General features: G+C 40.1%; 1 protein-coding gene across 1 annotated transcript in view; it reads left to right on the forward strand.

Annotated features, from left to right (window-relative positions):
• wnt3 (wingless-type MMTV integration site family, member 3) overlaps positions 1 to 18,250 on the forward strand; it is a 41,091-nt gene that overhangs the window by 9,257 nt on the left and 13,584 nt on the right. Inside the window, exons 2-3 of the mRNA XM_032574325.1 lie at positions 13,030 to 13,271; positions 16,811 to 17,076. Coding sequence (XP_032430216.1) covers positions 13,030 to 13,271; positions 16,811 to 17,076 — 508 coding nt within the window. The remainder of the gene's footprint in view (positions 1 to 13,029; positions 13,272 to 16,810; positions 17,077 to 18,250) is intronic.

Below are 18,250 nucleotides of genomic sequence, written 5' to 3' on the forward strand. Positions count from 1 at the left end.
GATATGAATTTACTGATGCCTTGCAGAGCTGCAAGGCATCTGATCAGTTTCCCTGCTTACAAATAGTCTTGCGTCAGTTGAGAGCTTTTTGTCTCAACTTCGATTCAAATGTCAGCAGAGAGTGGTAAAGACAAAGAACAACACGTTCTAAAACCTTTGTTTTGGAGGGGTTCTGTCTTTTTTTTTTTTATCTGATCATTCAGCAGCATATGGACAATAAATAAAGTGTGTCAAACAGAAGTGGCAAAAAACAACAACAAAATTTGGACAAATTCCAGCCTCCATCAGAAAAAAAGATTAATGCTCAGGGGGAGGGAAGGCAGCAACTTTGCTTGTTCCACTTACTCTCCTTCAAATGACTTTTTCCTTACTTTCCCGGATTCTGTTATGGGATTTCTATATGCGACTTTGATGGCAAAGCTTCCAGTGCACGGTACCTTCTGCGCCTCATGGTGTCCTCCGGGCAAATCTGACAAAGCTGTGCGGCGGCGTCAACATATAGAGGTAAACTGGAGGTGGATCCAAGTTTAATGCAAACAATGTTTTTGCAGTCTGCTGCTGCACAAGTCTTCTCACAGAGGAACACACTTGGGGCTTGGGGCTTCAGGCACAAACCCAGAATAAGCCAACATTATTAATAACATTTTTTAAAAACTAAGTTAACTTATTCAGACATGGCTCAGAGCAACTGGCGCCCGTCATCAATAATTGCTGTGGGCAAACGCAATGAAATTCCAAAGTATTTAATCAAATTCAATGCCAATGTCAAATCTGTTTGTACAAGCAAAGTGCTCTCAGAGCAAATCAAGAAGTAACTTTAAGGGCAAGCTAAGTAGCAAACTACACATGGTGAAAAACAAAGTGATCAACTGATTCCCAACAATCCACCGGACACATGTGGCAGTGCATTTCTCTGCCCTCTGCTGGACATATGGACATTGTATTGTGCCGCAATTGCCTTTAACAGTCAAAGCAAACCACTGTCGCCACTATTCACTGACTTCAGGCTTTCAGACCTTTTCAAAAAAAGAAACTAATAGTAAATCTTGTGACTTTTCTGGTATTACTAGAGCCTCCGAGAGCCTATCTTCCTCTATGTACTTGACTGAAGTAGGGGGCTCTGCCATGGGTGTCTGTCCCTTGTCAAAACTCTCACAGCGACTGAGTCCTGTTACAACAGTCCCTCCCAGCTGGAGCCGGAGCTGCAAACTTGCCACTGGATTTTCTGCTTTAGGATATGAACATGAAAATGTGTTTGTCTAGAATAAATCACTCAGTTTGTACCACGTTTTTATATGATCAAATATAATATAATTAATATGTAATAATTATATTACTCAGATATTTTCCCACGATTTTTAATGTCCAACAAATGCAAAATTTACAAAAACAATAGCATTAACTGTTTTACTGTGATGTGTTGTCAAGAAAACTGAATTTATGAAAACTAAAACTGATTTTTGTTTTTTCCATTTGAAGCCTCCAACAGTGCCCATTGCAAAAACATGCAATTACATGCAGAGTTATGCAAGTTAATCAATAATAGCCGTTTACCTCTTTCCTATCCTATTTCTGTCCTGGAAACAAACCATTTCATACCTAAATACTCCCACAATGGTTTATCAGTGTATCCAATTTATCTGTAGTTAGGCATTTGCATTAAATATTAAGATAAATTAAGGTAAAATAAAAAGATAAAAATGATCAAACTTGCTGTATTTCAATTATCTGTAGACTTAATATTACAGTTTGATTTCTTGGGTTCTAAAAGCAATTTGAGACTTTTCTCTTGTAAAATATCACATATTGAATGTCTGTCAGACTGTTCTTATTGGTATCTTTCACAAACTATATATGAAGATAGTTTCTTTGCAAAGCTTTTTACATGAGTTTCCTATTTTTTTATTTCAGAAAGATTTAAAAGCCAAAGTCAAAGTGGCTAAAAAAAAATTATAATTGAAAAACACCCAAAGTCCAAAGACGTTAAGAAAGACTGATAATTAACTGAGCAAGGCCTATTTAAACATTTTTACGAAAGGCTGGCTGCTTTGAAATTAAAGTATGAAATTAAATTAGCTAGATCCAACTCTAAGCTTTTAAACCATGCAGCTTTGCTTCGTCTAGCATAAATCAAATATATGGATCTGAACTACGACTGCATGTGAATTTAGCAGTAAATTATGTCCAAATGAGATCTACATGTAACATCAGCTACCACTGCACAATCTACTTCTTGAGATTGTATCAAGGTTTTGGGTTGATACTATCTATTTTCAGAAGATTGAGTTTTTATTTTGGTTCTGTGTGGGAAAGTTGAGTTATAAAATATGACTGTAATCCCTAATCGAATAGTCATTTCCCTTCAGTAAATACAACATATTGGAGTCAAATAATCACATTCCTTATAGTAGTCTGAGTAGATTGTTGTTAAAACAATCATGAATTGGCACATGGTCAGTACCACACGTTCTTCAGTCCATTATCTATGGTCCGTGACCAATACATCAACGGTACAAATTTGTGAGTAACCCTCTTGACTGCTGTCTCTCAAAGAATCTTAGAAAAGACACATCACACACTAACGTTTGTAATGCATATTTCATTACACAGACACAGCTACACATGTCCAAATGTACATAATCACCTTGACTCATGTTGTGTCTTCACATAAACAAAATTAACACTTCAGTGATTCTGAAGTGCGATTATGTTTATGTTGGAGCACGTTGTCTCAGAGGGTGTCTGCCCATGTCTTCATGGTGACTGTCTTTTGATTGCCTGATATTTAGCTCTTCAGCAAGGTGTGTGGTGGAATCCCTTTGCTTTATCTCTGTGGTTTCCAGTGGCCCATCATGCTTTCACACCACCCCAGTTTCTGAGACTGAGAAAACCCCCAACCAAGCTGTGAACTCCCCCAAGGGCAACGGAGGCCCCATCCAAACAAGTCTGGGCACGCACCTCCCGAGTCCTGCCATTTGCTGCCTCTGCGCCGCTCGTCTGTTCCCCCTGCAGCGGATTTCCTCGGCATTCAGCCTCTCAGGAGGTCTCTACGCCTGCTGCTCCTTCCCTCAGTCAAGACATGTTGCTCGTGGCTTCCGAGAAGTGAGGCAGAGCAGGCGGGATCAGCACGGCACACATGTGGTCTAACTGCATGAGTCTGCGTGTGTGTCTGTTTGCACAATGAACCTCATAAACCCTCAGGGTTAAGACTCTCATTAGCACCTAGCCAAAAAGATATCCCTTTCATCTCAACTGCTCTTATGGATCAAGTGAGGCACATCGTTTGCAAAGGAAGAAAAATGGGCTTGTAGATCCACCGCTTGTAGTTTAAGCACGTCCACCACAAACTCTCATGTGGTTGGTAAATTAATTTTTGAAATCTTCAATTCATTGACTGGGCCAGTGTTGCCGTAGTGGTGGGAAAGAGGTTGGGTTGAATGAGTAGGAAGACCGAGTACATATATATACTCCATTTATTTCTGTTGTACTGTAGATAAAACATAAAGCTGATTTTTCCTTTGAAAGGGGTCTTAATAAGCAGTTTTTGAGGCTGCATGAATGTGTCTCGTTGTTTTTCTTTGGACATTGGTTGCTTTGTACTAGTAACATGAAAGCATAGTACATATATTGTAGCGTGTGCATGCATACAAAGTGAGGAAAGGGAACAAGCAGACAAATGAAGAAATATCAGGTCTTAAAACCTAGAAAAAATTAAAACATAGGAAAGAGCTGAAATATGTGTTCGCTTTCTGTTCATAATAACAAGAAGTTTAACACAAGTAAAGTATTTGTTATTTCATAATCTAGCTAACATCGAGTTGAATCTCATTTTGCCTTAGGGATGGTTTGAAATCCTCTTGGCATCAGGTTAACAAGGTGTCAGAAACATTCTTAAGAGATTTTAGCCCTAATTTACATGCAGTTTGCTGCAGATTTGTCGTATATCAACAACCTTCCGCTACCTCCCAAACATGCTGAGATCTGGTGGTGGAAGAGGCCAGCAGTACTGTGAATCCATTGTCATGTTCAACAAACCAGTTTGAGAAGATTTAGACTTTGTGGTTTGGTGCATTATTGTGTTGGAAGTAGCCAACAGAAAATGGCTATTTCCAACATTCAAGACATTCAAGGTTGTTATTGGTGCGAAATGGCCCAAAGTTTGCAAAAAAAAATACACCCCGCATCATCTCATCACCAATTTCAGCTAAACCCAGTAATACAGAGCAAGACGAATCCAGGTTTTTGTGACGATTATGCCAAATTCTGATTATTGTTGTTGAAATCGAGGCTCATCAGGCCAGCTGATTTTTTCCACGATCTTGGCGTAGTCAAATTTTGGCGAAGTTGTGTGGATTTCTCTTTAAGTTTTGTGTCATTAGTTGACAGAACTGGCATGTGGCTTGGGCTTCTACTGCTGTGGCCCATCAGCTTTGAAGTTTGATGAGGTGATGTCTACTGCATGCCAAGTTATCAACTAAAAACAACTGTTTGCTAATTGTTGGTGCTAAAATTTGACCTCTTAATCAAAGTGTGTTATCATTTTTGGGACGGGGTTTTAATAGACTGAAAAAAAGCAATCTATTAAAGCAGGTGCTGGTCATTTCACCCTTTTGCCACTTCATGGCTGTAGAGTTTTTGACAGTTTGTACCTAAAAAGGCTGAGTAAAAAATGATCTCGTCACTTATGGGATGTTTCATGCTGACCATGTGTCAATTCATATTGCCCACAAAGGCAATTTGTTCTCATTTTTATGACCCATTATTTTAATGAAAATATGTAACTACAATGTATAGTAAACACATATGCAATGGTTTTAGTACGCAGATACAAAATGCTTTAAAGGGTACAAAATGTAAGTAAAGGAATTACATAGTTATGCCTAAGTAAGAAGTAAGACTAGAATCTGGAAATTAACCCAGAGCCGTGTTTAATCCCTTCCAGATCAAACTTTCAATCTGTGATTTACTTTTGTTCTGCAGCGCATAGGATTATTTGACAAGTGTTGACATTGATTTAGGGGGATAGAACTCAACCCACCCATGTCAAGCCTTTGATCACCACAGGAAGACACCACACAGAGGTGTTCATCTAGTTTGAGAAGTATGTTATGCAGGAGGATTAAACACAAATAACATCTGGAGGATGGTGCATAACAGCTTAGCTTGCTTTATTTAGCTCTTGCATTTGCACAGCTTGCATGTACCACACAACAGAGGTTAGTCAGATATAATGGAGCACAGGTGAAATGCCAAACACATATTAAAGCTGTATACTGTATGGATTTGCAATTATCATCCCAAGATGTTGGAACTGCAAATGACAGACTCTTATAATTGAAGTCCATTCACAACGCACATGGCAATATATCTTTGACTAGATCATACACATATAATGCCTTTGATATCCACCACTTATAGAGATGTTGGCAACCAGAATGCTATCCCTCACAGATAATAGTAGGAACGTTGTAATTTAGAAATGTAGGTTATAAGTGATAAATGACATAGCTGTAGCTGTCACAATATTAGATCAAATGATCTTAGCTGTTTTGGTCTAAAACTGATAATATACCGAGCCTAGTTTTGTGAATCTGACTGGGGAAAACACCGTTTTCTATCTATAGAAAGAAACAGTAGTGTGCAAACAGGATGTCCATAGAGATTACAGCTGGTTTTGTAAGACATAACTAGCACCACATGTCGGCCCAAAGTACGGCACTCTGTTTTCAGTTTGGGTCATCCACGTGGTTCAGAAACTTTGAATTCCTCTCTTTTTACATTTTTTTTTATTTCATATTTCAAATTTAGAAACCAGGTCAGGGTTCAGCAGAGTCAGAATCAGAATCAGAATACTTTTATTATTATTGTACCGAAGCACAACAAAATTCCTTTCAGCGCAGCCCATCCAACCTCAAGCAACCTGAAGGACTGCAGTGCTTTACGCCCTCCACAGTAGCTCTTAAATGCTGTGTCAACGATGGGGCAAAAGTGAACAGTGTATTGAAATATAAATGCCGAAAAAGCTTACTAAACTACCTCCAAAGAATGACAGAAAATATTTATTTTATTTTTATTTTTTGTTACCATGCTGAAAAAAACCTAATGGTTTTTACAGCTTAAAGGTTTTTTATTTAGCGGGATGAAGAGCAAAAGAGATATTTGACTGTAAAGTTGTTGTTTTTTTAAATAGAAGTTTGTAGATAAATTAACATCTCTTTTCATTTTTTAAGAATTATGAGACTGATTTATTCATATAATTTAACATCGCTTCATACTGATGCACTGTATGATCAAAACCATAGTGAAAGATTACAATAAACTCAGAATAAAACAAAATGTAAAAATAGGGAAAGTTTAAATCTTTTCCACAATATTCCAACTGGCTAACTTTGTTGTGACACACCTTCCCACAAATGAGAGGTTAATGGGCAGTAAAAAAAACTAGCAGACATTGTAATTGAGGTCCTTAGTCAGAGACCCATCAGACGGAGTGAAGTCAGCAGCATGGGAACTGTGTGATGTTGGTGGGATCAGGGCGGGCAGATGAGATAATGTGGCTGCGTATGCTCGGATAAGCGCATGACAGGAACATGACTGGAGATTGATGAGTTGCTAACTCTGCACGACAGCATTTCAGCCACTCCATTTCGAAAGTTTCCCTAACTTTAAGAACCTTGAGGCAGACATTCCTGATGAAACGTAAGAATTGTTTGTGTGTCTGTGTCGATCGTGCCAGCAACACAAGTTGTTCCCGGCTTGTTATGGCCTCATCATGTTTCATTACAGCAGCTGTAGAGGCAAAACAGCCAGGCCTCATATTACAGTGTTTAGCTCTGATACCCCGATGTAACAAAGCACAATTTAGATCAGAAACTATAAAGGCGAACATTTGATTAGGATGACTTGACTTTTTGTGCCAAGGTAGGGCATTCATCCGTCAGGGTAAGCGCCTGCTGTGATTGGGTTGCACCCTCTGGGACGTTGCTGCTCTGAGCTGATCAATTGTCCTCAGACTATTCCCGTGGTAATCCATCTGGACGCCTGAATGGTGGGGCGTCTTGTGACGCTTTCTTTAGCACTTCATACCCTGTAAATGTTCTCATGTAATGCTGTGCGTAACTTTGCAGGAATATCTATATCCCTAGAACTTTTTTTTTTTTTGGTCACAACAAATTTTAATGTATTTTACAGAGATTTTAAGTGACAAATCTGAACAAAGTAGTGTGTGAAAAGTTGAACTGGCCACAAACCGCAAACATGATTTCTTGTTGCTTTCTTTAATCATTTGCCTTTGTCTTGTTCAGTTCAATTAAGTTTATTTATAAAGTTGAATTTAACAATAAATGTCCTGAAGAGCCACATTACCGATTCAAGACCTATAAATCCCTCTAATCAGTAATATACAATTCAGTAATCAAATGCTTTAAAACTTAGTTCCTGATGGCAGCTGGTAAAAACATATTTGTGAAAAGAAGAACAGCTGGTTAGATCAAACTGTAGACTTTGCAATAATCCCTCCTTGTAAGCTAGCCTGAGGTGACTGTGGAAAGGAAGCGCTCTCTTTTAACAGGAAGAACCCCCCCCCCACACACACACACACAGTTCAGTACTGGACTCTGTGGAGGAATGGCAGGAATTATCTCTGTCAGTTATGTTTTCTAGGAGAGACAGGGGTGCAAACCATGTGATGAATAATAAATTATGTAGCTCCTTTACTTGATTAGACCATGACAAAGTTAAATGTGATGTGTAAACAAATAATGGTTGCCCTGTCAACAGATTCTCTCACATGACTTTCAGATCAAGGATTGAATAGAAAAATGTCTCCACAGCATGATGCTGCCCCGTTTTCTTTTGGGTTTTTTTGATGAGGAAATATTTTTGCTTTGTTCGATGTTCAAAGCCTGGGATATAGTTTTATAATCTAGCTTTTCTCTAAACTTCCCCACAGCTTATCTCTGACTTGAAGTTTGTTTTCCTTGCTCTTCATGATGCTGTTTGTTCATAAATGTTCTCTCGAAAACGTCCGAGACCTAATTCTAATAATGGAAAATCTGAAGGAAATTGGATATACCGGACTCAACATCGAGGAAGCAAATTAAAAGGGACTGAATACAAAAGAACAAATTTTATTTCTTTCTTATTTGTAAATCACTTTAAAACTGTGAGCTGGCCTATCACTTAAAATACCACTGAAATGCACCGACGCTCATCATTGTAAAAGGAAAAAATATCATGAATACATGGCACGCTCCTTTACCGAGCCTCACTGAGATGTTTGAGCTTCTGGAAGAACCTGTGCTGTTCTGTTTGAGCATGTTAAAAGTTAGGCATGACCAACATGTTTTCTGTCTCATTTTGTTTAAAAGAAATATAAAGCAATTAAAATTAATTATCTGAATGAAAGTGTAATAGTTCCTGGCATGATTCCCCAGTGATTATTCTTTGTTTAGACACATCTGCAGGAGTCCTCTGGTATGGCTCATTGGCTCATGACGTTTTTTTTTTTCATCTATTACAAGTGAAAAAGCAACACACATGGTTGTTGCTGAAACACCAGCTTGAGCAGCTAAACCACAAATTAACAATTTAGCAGCAAGGTTGATTTTGCACAAAGGGGACTTTTCTCAAAGCGAGGAAACAGGTTGTTGTGTTTTATTAGTCAGATCTGCAGATTTGTCCATGCAAACAAGTGGGAAATATACTGTATATACTTTTTAAAATCAGTAGCAACGATATCCATGCTCTGGAGTGGGACTCCTCCTCCCGATGTAACAGAAAGAAAAATAAACAGAAACTCTTAGTATAAACTTTATTAATAACCTTATTGAAACTGGAGTCAGTCTTCCCCCTTGCTGCTGCTGTAGGACTTTATGGATGCTGTTGTGCTTTATATTTATATGCTATATATTTACTTTGCCTCCAGATTCCAGGGAACTGATAAGGGTTGGCATTAGTATTGATTAAATGATTTTAAGTACCCAGAGAGAATCCAAAAATGCAGAAACATTCAGGCCGGGATTCGAACCCATGGTCTTCTTGCCGCAAGGCAACAGTGCTACAATCTGCAACACCAAGAAGCCCAAGATGAGTATTAACAACAAATAGTAGAAGGATTCACTTTACAGAAATGTGCTTGTCAACACAAACGTTTATAGCTCAAGACGCATTCTTTTCAGAGTACTGCATCCGACGTACTAATGAAAAACTGAGTAAGACAAAAACTGTGATAGAAAAAGATTCAGAAGCAACACAAATAACCACAGCATTGACAGGGTTGTAAAGGAATGCTCATTCAAGAGCTTGGAGGAGATTCAAAAGGTGTGGACCTCACACAGATGTTTCCAGGACGTGGAGTACAACTGTCACATTCCTTGTGTTCAATCATTCCTGAAACAGAAACAGTGTCAGAACCGTCTTACCTGGGCTATTATACATTTACTTTGATCCCAGAGTTTGGGGAAAGAGTAGAGAGGCACAAACTCCAACTAGCCTAAGTTTTACAGAGAAGTTTCCACTGTCAGTGATAATTTGGGGTGTCATGTCAACTGCTGGTGTTGATCCGCTGTGTTTTATAAAGTCCACAGTCAATCTACCAAGGGGATGGGGGATGAGATGTTATTGTGAGCTGCTGTTTGTGGAGGGAAACACTGAGAACCATGGCAATTAACAGAGGGCAATAGAATAAGACACTTTATAGACATGTACCATGAAGCCCTTAAGTCACAGGTGTCAAACTCCAGGCCTGGAGGGCCCCTGCCCTGCAACTTTTAGATGTGACTCTGTTGCACCACACCTGAATAGAATAATTAGGTCATTAGCAAGGCTCTGGAGAAGTGATCTACACAAGGAGGAGGTAATTAAGCCATTTCATTCCAGTGTTTTGTACCTGTGGCATATCTAAAAACTGCAGGACAGTGGCCCTTGAGGACTGAAGTTTGACACCCCTGACTTAAATGCTAAGGAAACGGTGAAAGTAGCAGATGAACCAATAAGAGTTCATCAGAAGTAAGTAGAGACAGCTGGGGGCCAGAGCAGGAAGAGTGTAATTAGAAGATGTGGAAAAGCTGAAATGTAAGAATATTGATAACCTGAGGAAAACAGAAAGAAGCAAACTGAAAGCCAAGAAATGAAAATTACAAGCAAAAGGGAAAAACCTATAGCTAACATAAACAGTAGACAAAGGAACAACAATCAAAAAAAAAACTTGATCAAAATATGCAAATGAAAAGAACTAGCCCACAGCAATAAACTAGAACTTGATCTAAATAAGATATTGCTAAAACCAGAAACACAAATGAAACTAAACGTTAAAACACCTACAGATCATGACACAAAATGAATACGTTGCATTAAAAATTACGTGCACGTGTATCACTTGTATAGGACGGTGGAAACCAGGATGTGTTAAATAGGAGCTTGTTTTAAGTCAATAAGCAAATGCACCTTTTAGTTTGCTGTGGATCATCCTGAGAAGGGCTTTATTGGTCAGAAGAGACCAAAGCAGAGATGTTTGGCCAAATTGCAAGGCATAATGTCAGAAAGAAACCAACCAAAACATTTCAGCACAAACACCTCATTCCAATTGTCGAGCATGATGGTGTAGGAGCAATGATTTGGGACTTTTTTGCAGCCACAAGACCTAAACCCCTTGCAGCCATTGGTCGACCAAGAATCCTCTGTATGCCAAAGATTAAAATGTGTGGCCATTTTTCCAGACTTTCATGTCATGCCAACAATGAGGCAATGTTGTGTAAATTAGTTCTCCACAAACAGTAAGACAAGGATAAAGTCACACAGAAAATTATTAGTTCAAGATATTATTGCTAAAGATATTTAGAAATCAATCATTGGGTGTGCCCACAGAGATTTATTTCCTGCTTTAACTTTATTTGATCAGTATAATCTCAGTATAATCTATTGAGTGCCTTTGTACACTTGGGGTTAGGTTTGAATCATTTTAGAACCTGGGAAGGAGCAGACGATTGTTATATGTCGTGACATGTAAAGCCATAGTACTAAAACAGGGTGTAGTTTGTTTTAAGCATGACCGCGTTTATTGAACCCATCATAATTTTAAGTGTTTATTAGGAAATAACAACAAAAAATGCAGTTATTATTATTATTATTATCATCAATCCTTAGAAAATGAATTATCTCTGATCTCCTTTTGGCTAAAGACAATTATCTTTTTCTTTGACTGAATGGGAAGAGATGAGGTGTTGAAAAAGTTTTAAGTATAAGCAAAACCAGTTTTTAGAATAAAGTAGGGATAAGTTTGAGAGTATTTGTTGGGTTTGGACCTTTTGTCTCCATGCAATATATATATATATATATATATATACATATATATGTGTGTGTGTGGGTGGGTGTGTGTGTGTGTGTGTGGGGGTGTGTGTGTCATCCGTCTACATGCAAATCTTTTTGTCTACTAATTAGCATTGTCAATATCAAATACATAAATGTGTACAATAGGAGCACTTGTTTCTCACCAGAAAACATTTTCTGATGTGGTACGAGGTTATTTGCAGGGTTATGGATGTAAAGGCCCAAAGTCCGTCCCTGGCTAGATAACTCCTCTCTTCATTCTCTGCATTGGTTTGCTCCAGACCAGAATCAGAGACTTTTATTCACATTCATTACAAGGAAAACTCAATCTGCATATTTACTATCCTTGAGAATATGCTGACTATATATCCTTTTTATTGATAAGAATTATTTTGTCTCACTAGGAACGTTTGAATAACATCTGCCTTTAAGATATTTTCTGTGTGAACAAGTTCTTTAATTAAAGATCGCATGAATTTGGTCATCTTGTCCTCTGCAGAGGACACAGAGTCAAGGGACTCTGTGAAAGGTGAATCCATTACTATGAAGTTGTAGTTGTTGAAGTACTTGGAAAAGTAAGTTGGATGTGGGGGATGAGATTTTGAAGGCTCTGGATATTGTTGGGTTGTTGCAGGTTATGCACCTTTTCAGTATTGCACGAGTCACTGGAACAACATCGGCAGAGTTGCAGACCAAGAGTTTGGCTGTCCATTGTGTCTCTAGAGAAGCTTCAAACCATGTCCAGCAAGGCATTTTGTGGAAGAAGCTCAATGCTTTCCGGTTCTTGTGTGCACAAAGCAAGAGTTGAGATCCATATTCTCAACTTACAATCAAGCTTTCTCTGAGTGCGGGTTGGATTCTCCTCTGCCCTTGCCTCCGATCCTGTTAGCTTTGTTCATGGACAGGACCTCAAGGTGTAGTCATGGAGGGGTGGGTTTTGGAACCTCATAATCTCATCTTTGCTTTATGTTCCAATATGAATCTGTCAGCATCTTTAAGTCATGACCTCTTTTGCAGTCAAAATCCTCTAAGTATGAGTCCAGGGCTCCCAGTTGAAAATGGATGACTACGGCATCCAGCAGCAAAGCACTCCAATGTTTTTACCGGAAATACATAGCCAGAGCCCAATAAACTGCTCTGGCTTGTTTATTTATTTGCTTGTTGTTGTTTTTTGTACAAACTGCTCTGTCAATTCATTCCATATGGGGCCAGTGAGGGTAGGAAATAGGTTGACTCCAAACAGGAGTAACTGTCCATGTTAATTGCCAACATGAGTTTGATGTGGAGCAACGCTGGTGAAAAGTGAGACCCATATGGGTCCAACATGTGTTGTTAAATTTGTACTGATTTTCTTAATGCCAATTTAAGTCCAAGCCAAGACCCACGTAGGGGGTTCAGCCGTTTTTTGTTTGTTTTTTCAACACAAGTTATATTATCCAATCTAGGTGGGCTCCATACAAGAAACCTTTTGTAAACCCCAGGCTCACTAAATACAAATCCAGGCAAAATCCATACAAGAGAGGAGTTGGGGGCATTTCTTTTTGTCCAGGTCCAGAAAGTCCTTTCATATTGAGCCCAACCATATTATCTCACTCATTCATTTTCTGGGAAAGTCACCAAAAAATCCAAGACTGTTCTTGTTCTGTAGCTGTCTTTTAAAAATGTTGACCCCCCTCCCCCATCTCTCGCTGTGTGACACAGGTCCCTGGCCCTGGGGCAGCAGTACTCGTCTCTGGGCTCCCAACCCCTCCTGTGTGGCTCCATCCCTGGCTTGGTGGCCAAGCAGCTTCGCTTCTGTCGTAACTACATCGAGATCATGCCCAGTGTTGCTGAGGGCGTCAAACTGGGTATCCAGGAATGTCAGCACCAGTTCAGAGGCCGCCGGTGGAACTGTACCACCATAAAGGACAACCTGGCCATCTTCGGACCAGTGCTGGATAAAGGTAGATCCTTAATACTAATTGTTTTCATAGACTCAATGTGTAAGTCTTTTACACATAGGGTCATGTAACAAACACAAGTTTCAATGCATGTTATTGGGGTTTTTCTGTGGCAAAGAAAGTTCCACATTTCTACTTAGATGAAGGATAATAATAAAAGTTGTATAAAAATATTTTCAAACATAAAGAAGTGAGAAGACTAGGGTGTATTTGTATGAAGTCCCTTTTACTTTCATAAATAAGCCTCAGTCCACATTCTCCACCTCTGTACAACTAAATCTGAGTACAAATCCAACTGTTCTGTGAAGGCTCAGAGGTTTATTAGAGAAAAAACAATATCAAGAGAACGAGGTCTATACTATTGCTAAATATTGCAATAATTACATTATCAACAATTAACCCAAATTTTAAGCAGTGTTTTGAAATTGAGAATTTTTCAGAAATATTGATTAGGATAACTGCAATACGATAATGTGTAACTATAATGAAGAATAAAGAACATAGCAGACAGATCAGGGATACAGATTTGGAGACGTTTAAAGCAGTTAGGTTGCAAGACAATTTTCAAACATCCTTCCACGTTTTTTGCCACAGATTGTCAATGGAGAATCTGAGTCTTTGTAGTTTCAAAACTTGAAAATTGGTGTTGACTGTCACTGACTATCCAATTTAAATAAATTTGAGCTATTTTGTAATATGAAGATTTCAGACTCTAAATGTTGAAAGATTGTAGAAGAATGCCCCAAAAGAGATAAATATGTAATTCAAGTTAAAGTTGGGTCTAGAATGTCCAGACGCAGAGGTCTGAATATAAATACACACTATACTTTTCAAATATTCTTTGTTAAAAGAAAAAGAACACTGAAGTTTGTGGGTGTAATCTGACAAAATGTGAAAACCTCATAAAAAAACATTTCAAGGCAATATATTTTGACTCTATTCACACAGATATTGATTTGATCGATTGGCAAATTGGTGCAATAAGTGCAGTTGACACACTGTAAAAAATATATCAGGTGCTTTTCCCTAACAGAACTACTGATATGGAGTATCCCTCACACAGGAAACAATAGAACCATGTCTTCTGCTCAAAACCCGGATTTTAAAGGTAGACGGTCCTGCATTGTGACTAAGCCTTCTGATTGGAAATGAATTAGCTTGTGTGTCAGAGGAGAGGGAAACAGGGCAGGAATGAGCAGTGTGAGCAGTCCAAGCTCTCCAGTCAAATAAAAGGGATAGGGGAGGCCAAATGAGATTACAGGCAACAGAAAAGGGCCTAGGGGCTCCGCTCAACCCCTACTGTGCATGAAGACCAGTCCGCTCCCCACACAGTCCAGCTCCCACGGACACCCCATTCACACGCCCTTTTGACTCTGTCATGAAAACAGCCTGAAAGGGGATCTCTCCAAATCTAGACCAGTAGATCTTTGGGATGAGGAAGCGAAGGAAGTAGCAAAGGAAAGACAATGAGTGTGTCTCTTTAGGAGTAAGGAAAAAGAAGGGAGTTCTGCAGACGTCCAACCTGTCGCCACCTTCAGGTGCACATTGGCGCTGCTGTTTGGTGAATGCCTAAGGAACCAGGGGTATAGATGCGGGGGGAAATGGGTGTATGCCATTTCAGCTCAGAGTGGAGGTGGAAATGGGTAGTTGGAGGGAGAGGAGGGGGAGTTAAGGGAATGCCAGCTCTGGGCAGAGCGGGGCTGTGGGGGCGCTAGTCGCTGGGTCCTTTGTGCAGATAATACAGTGTGACACAAGGGAAACAAAGGCGGATTGATGGGCCCAGCAGGTAGCAGGAGCAGTGCTGGCCTTGGTTGACAGCCAGAGATCCAGGGGCCCAGGACTCATGGGGGCTTGTTTTCAGGGTCTGACTGGTCCTGGCAGGGCAAGAAAAGGAAGCCCAACCTGTAGACTGTAAAGTGCGCTAAAGTCTTGAGTCATCCCTTATTTCTACAAAATTTACTTCCAAAAGCACAGGCTGTTGTTAAATAGGTCTTGATCAATAGAGAACCCTGCAAAAGTTTGTATTTTTAAGTCGTGCCAGAAAATCTAAATCTGGACCTTGACTGGGTTATTTAACAGATAAATATGCTTTGATCTGAACGATCCCGTTGTAGCTCTGGCTGTGTGTTTGGGGTTGTGACCTTGCTGGAAGTTGAACGTCTGCAACAGGAATCTTCCAGAACGACCCTGTAATTGGCTAAATTACGTCTTCCCGTCACCTCTGATTAGGCTTTCTCTCTCTGCTGAACATTATGCTTCCCCACAGCATACTGCTGCCACCACAGAGATAGTAATATGTTTTGTTGTGCTCCATGAGATGTTCAAAGCTTGAGATTTTCTTTTAGAACCCAACCTTGTTTTAAAATTTTCCACATCTTTTCTCCCTGACTTGTGTTCCTTCACAGTACTGCTGGATTTATGACTGAGAATAAATTAAACATAGTGGGCTGCAAACAGTGCACAAACATGGCTATGGTATGAAAACAGAATGAATAAAGAGGACAACTTTCAAAGAAAATTCTCAAAAGACTTACAGGAAGGCTGGAGAACTGCTGATCAAGACCACTTTGCCTTCGTCTTTCTGTGCACTACATAAATGGTTGAGAAGACAATAAAGATCTACTTGACTTGACTTGACTTTGAAGTCCATCTTTTTTGCAACTTTGCTTGGAGACATGTTGAGCATTAGTGAGGCTTGTAAAGTGCCCCTTTTGGGTTTTCTCTAAAGTTGATTCACGGAGGAATTCCTGGCTATAGATGCAGCTGAAAGTTTGATTCTCTGTTCATGTTGAGGCAAAAAAACATAAGATCTGCCCTAGCCCCTGTATTGGAGAGATCAGGCCACTAAGCGCTCCTGACAAGTCAGCTATATGACACACTGTCATACTTGTGTGAGTCTATAGCAGATCTAATAAGGTGTAATGGCTGAGCTGTGGTAAGTGTGCTGTAATTGTGAAACAATGGTATCTGATTACATAATAAGCTGTTGCCTTGAAAGGAGGCGTAACTCCATCCCTTCAGCGTCAGTAAGAAACAGGCCGACGCTCTGCTCGGTTTCACCTGAGGCCCTTGGGCTCCTAGCTGGGACGGGTGCGGAGGAGGAGCAGGGGGTGACAACATTCCTGAAACACTATCCAGATGCACAGCAGCACACCTAGGGGATGACAGGAGGTCACTGAGCTCCCACTCAATGCCGGGGCCTACCTGACACCACAAAGGGGAGGTTTCAGGGCAGGGATTTATCCTTGTTGCCACTGATGTAAACAAAATTGTAAACAAAAACTGTTAAAAAATTAATACAAAAAAGGAGAGTTTTCTTTGAGCTACTTGTTTTTCTTTTCGTTTTTTTCCTTTGGCAAATACCTGCCCATAAATTTGCTGCTTCCATAGATAAAATGCTGTGTTAAAAGGGTTTTGCCTGGAGGGATCCTTTTCAATGTATCTGTCTGGATGTTGGCAGCAGCTTTGTCCATGTTTAAATCCAAGATTGACACTCCTCTCCTTTTCTTTCTACTCTGCCTGTCTTCGATTGTCTCCTTCAGCTACGAGAGAGTCTGCATTTGTCCATGCCATAGCCTCTGCCGGTGTTGCCTTCGCAGTGACCCGATCCTGCGCCGAGGGCACGTCCACCATGTGCGGCTGCGACTCACACCACAAGGGGCCACCGGGCGAGGGCTGGAAGTGGGGCGGCTGCAGCGAGGACGCGGAGTTCGGGGTGCTGGTGTCAAGGGAATTTGCAGATGCCAGAGAGAACAGACCAGATGCTCGCTCTGCAATGAACCGGCACAACAACGAGGCCGGACGCACAGTAAGCACATCCAGAAAGAGTCACTGATAGGATTTGACCAATAAAATGTAAATGTGTAGTACCGAATAGACTTAAGTTGGGTAGGCTTTAAACAATACTTCTGAGTGTATAATGCCTTGAAAAAGTTTTTTGCTTTACAAATTCCTTCATTTTTTTTACTTTCTTTGTCAAACTTAAACATTTCAGCTCACAAACTTGGCAATGCGTCTTTTAGATCACAGTGGAGGAAGTTTAGCCCACTTGGCTTTGCAGAATTGTTTTAATTTAATCACATTTGAGGCTTCTTAAGCATTTATAGCCTACTACACCAAACTGTTGAGCCCATCATTTGAAAATAGAAAAGAGCGTGCCACAGCTGCAAACCAAGTCCTGGCTATACACCTTTCCTTCTTCAGGGACGGGGACACCAATGAAGTAATCAAGAAAGAAAATCCATTATAGGCGGTAGAATACTTGAGACGGGGTCAAAGGTTCACTGTCCAGCAGTGCATCCAATTTGACTGAACTTGAACTTTTTCGCAAAGATGATATGGGCAAAAATTTACATTTCGAATTGTTGCTGTTGGAGACGTACTCCAAAAGGCATCCATTTGTAAATTCAAATGCATGTCAGTGTATTTGTTGAAAGTTGAACTTAGTTAACTTAATTTAACTTCAAGAAACGTTTAGGCCACTTTGAAGATTAAAATAATGAGCTGCTTGTTCCAAAGTGAAGATGATTTATGTGGTAAACACTGCGGTTTGGGATTACTAACTGTTCATGAGATGGGCAGGGATTTACTATTTGACTCGTCCGCACATTTCCGAGACTGACTGAAATTGAGCTCCTGACTTTGAATGACTGGCTAATTACTCATTTAAATAACAGTCAGCCCCACACCTTGCCTTTCATGCTCGGTGTTCCAATGAAGAAGAAGAAGAAAAAAATTCCCCCAACAGTCAAATAACCCGAGCAAGTTGACGGTGTAAGAGAAAGGGTATCAACTCAGACTTAAAACATCACCGGCTGCCGTCACCGCTGGGGGAAAACAAGCCCTCGGCTGCTCGCTCTGGGGCAAATAGAGGGACCACACGGGAACAAGGCGACCCTTTGATCTGAGCACACCGGAGCAGTTAGACGGGCCACAGGAGATAACTGAGCAGCGCTGCCGTCAGAGGCCTCCAGCTCTCTCCA

This window comes from Xiphophorus hellerii, chromosome 10, assembly GCF_003331165.1.
Source record: "Xiphophorus hellerii strain 12219 chromosome 10, Xiphophorus_hellerii-4.1, whole genome shotgun sequence".
NCBI classification, from domain to species: Eukaryota; Metazoa; Chordata; class Actinopteri; order Cyprinodontiformes; family Poeciliidae; genus Xiphophorus; species Xiphophorus hellerii.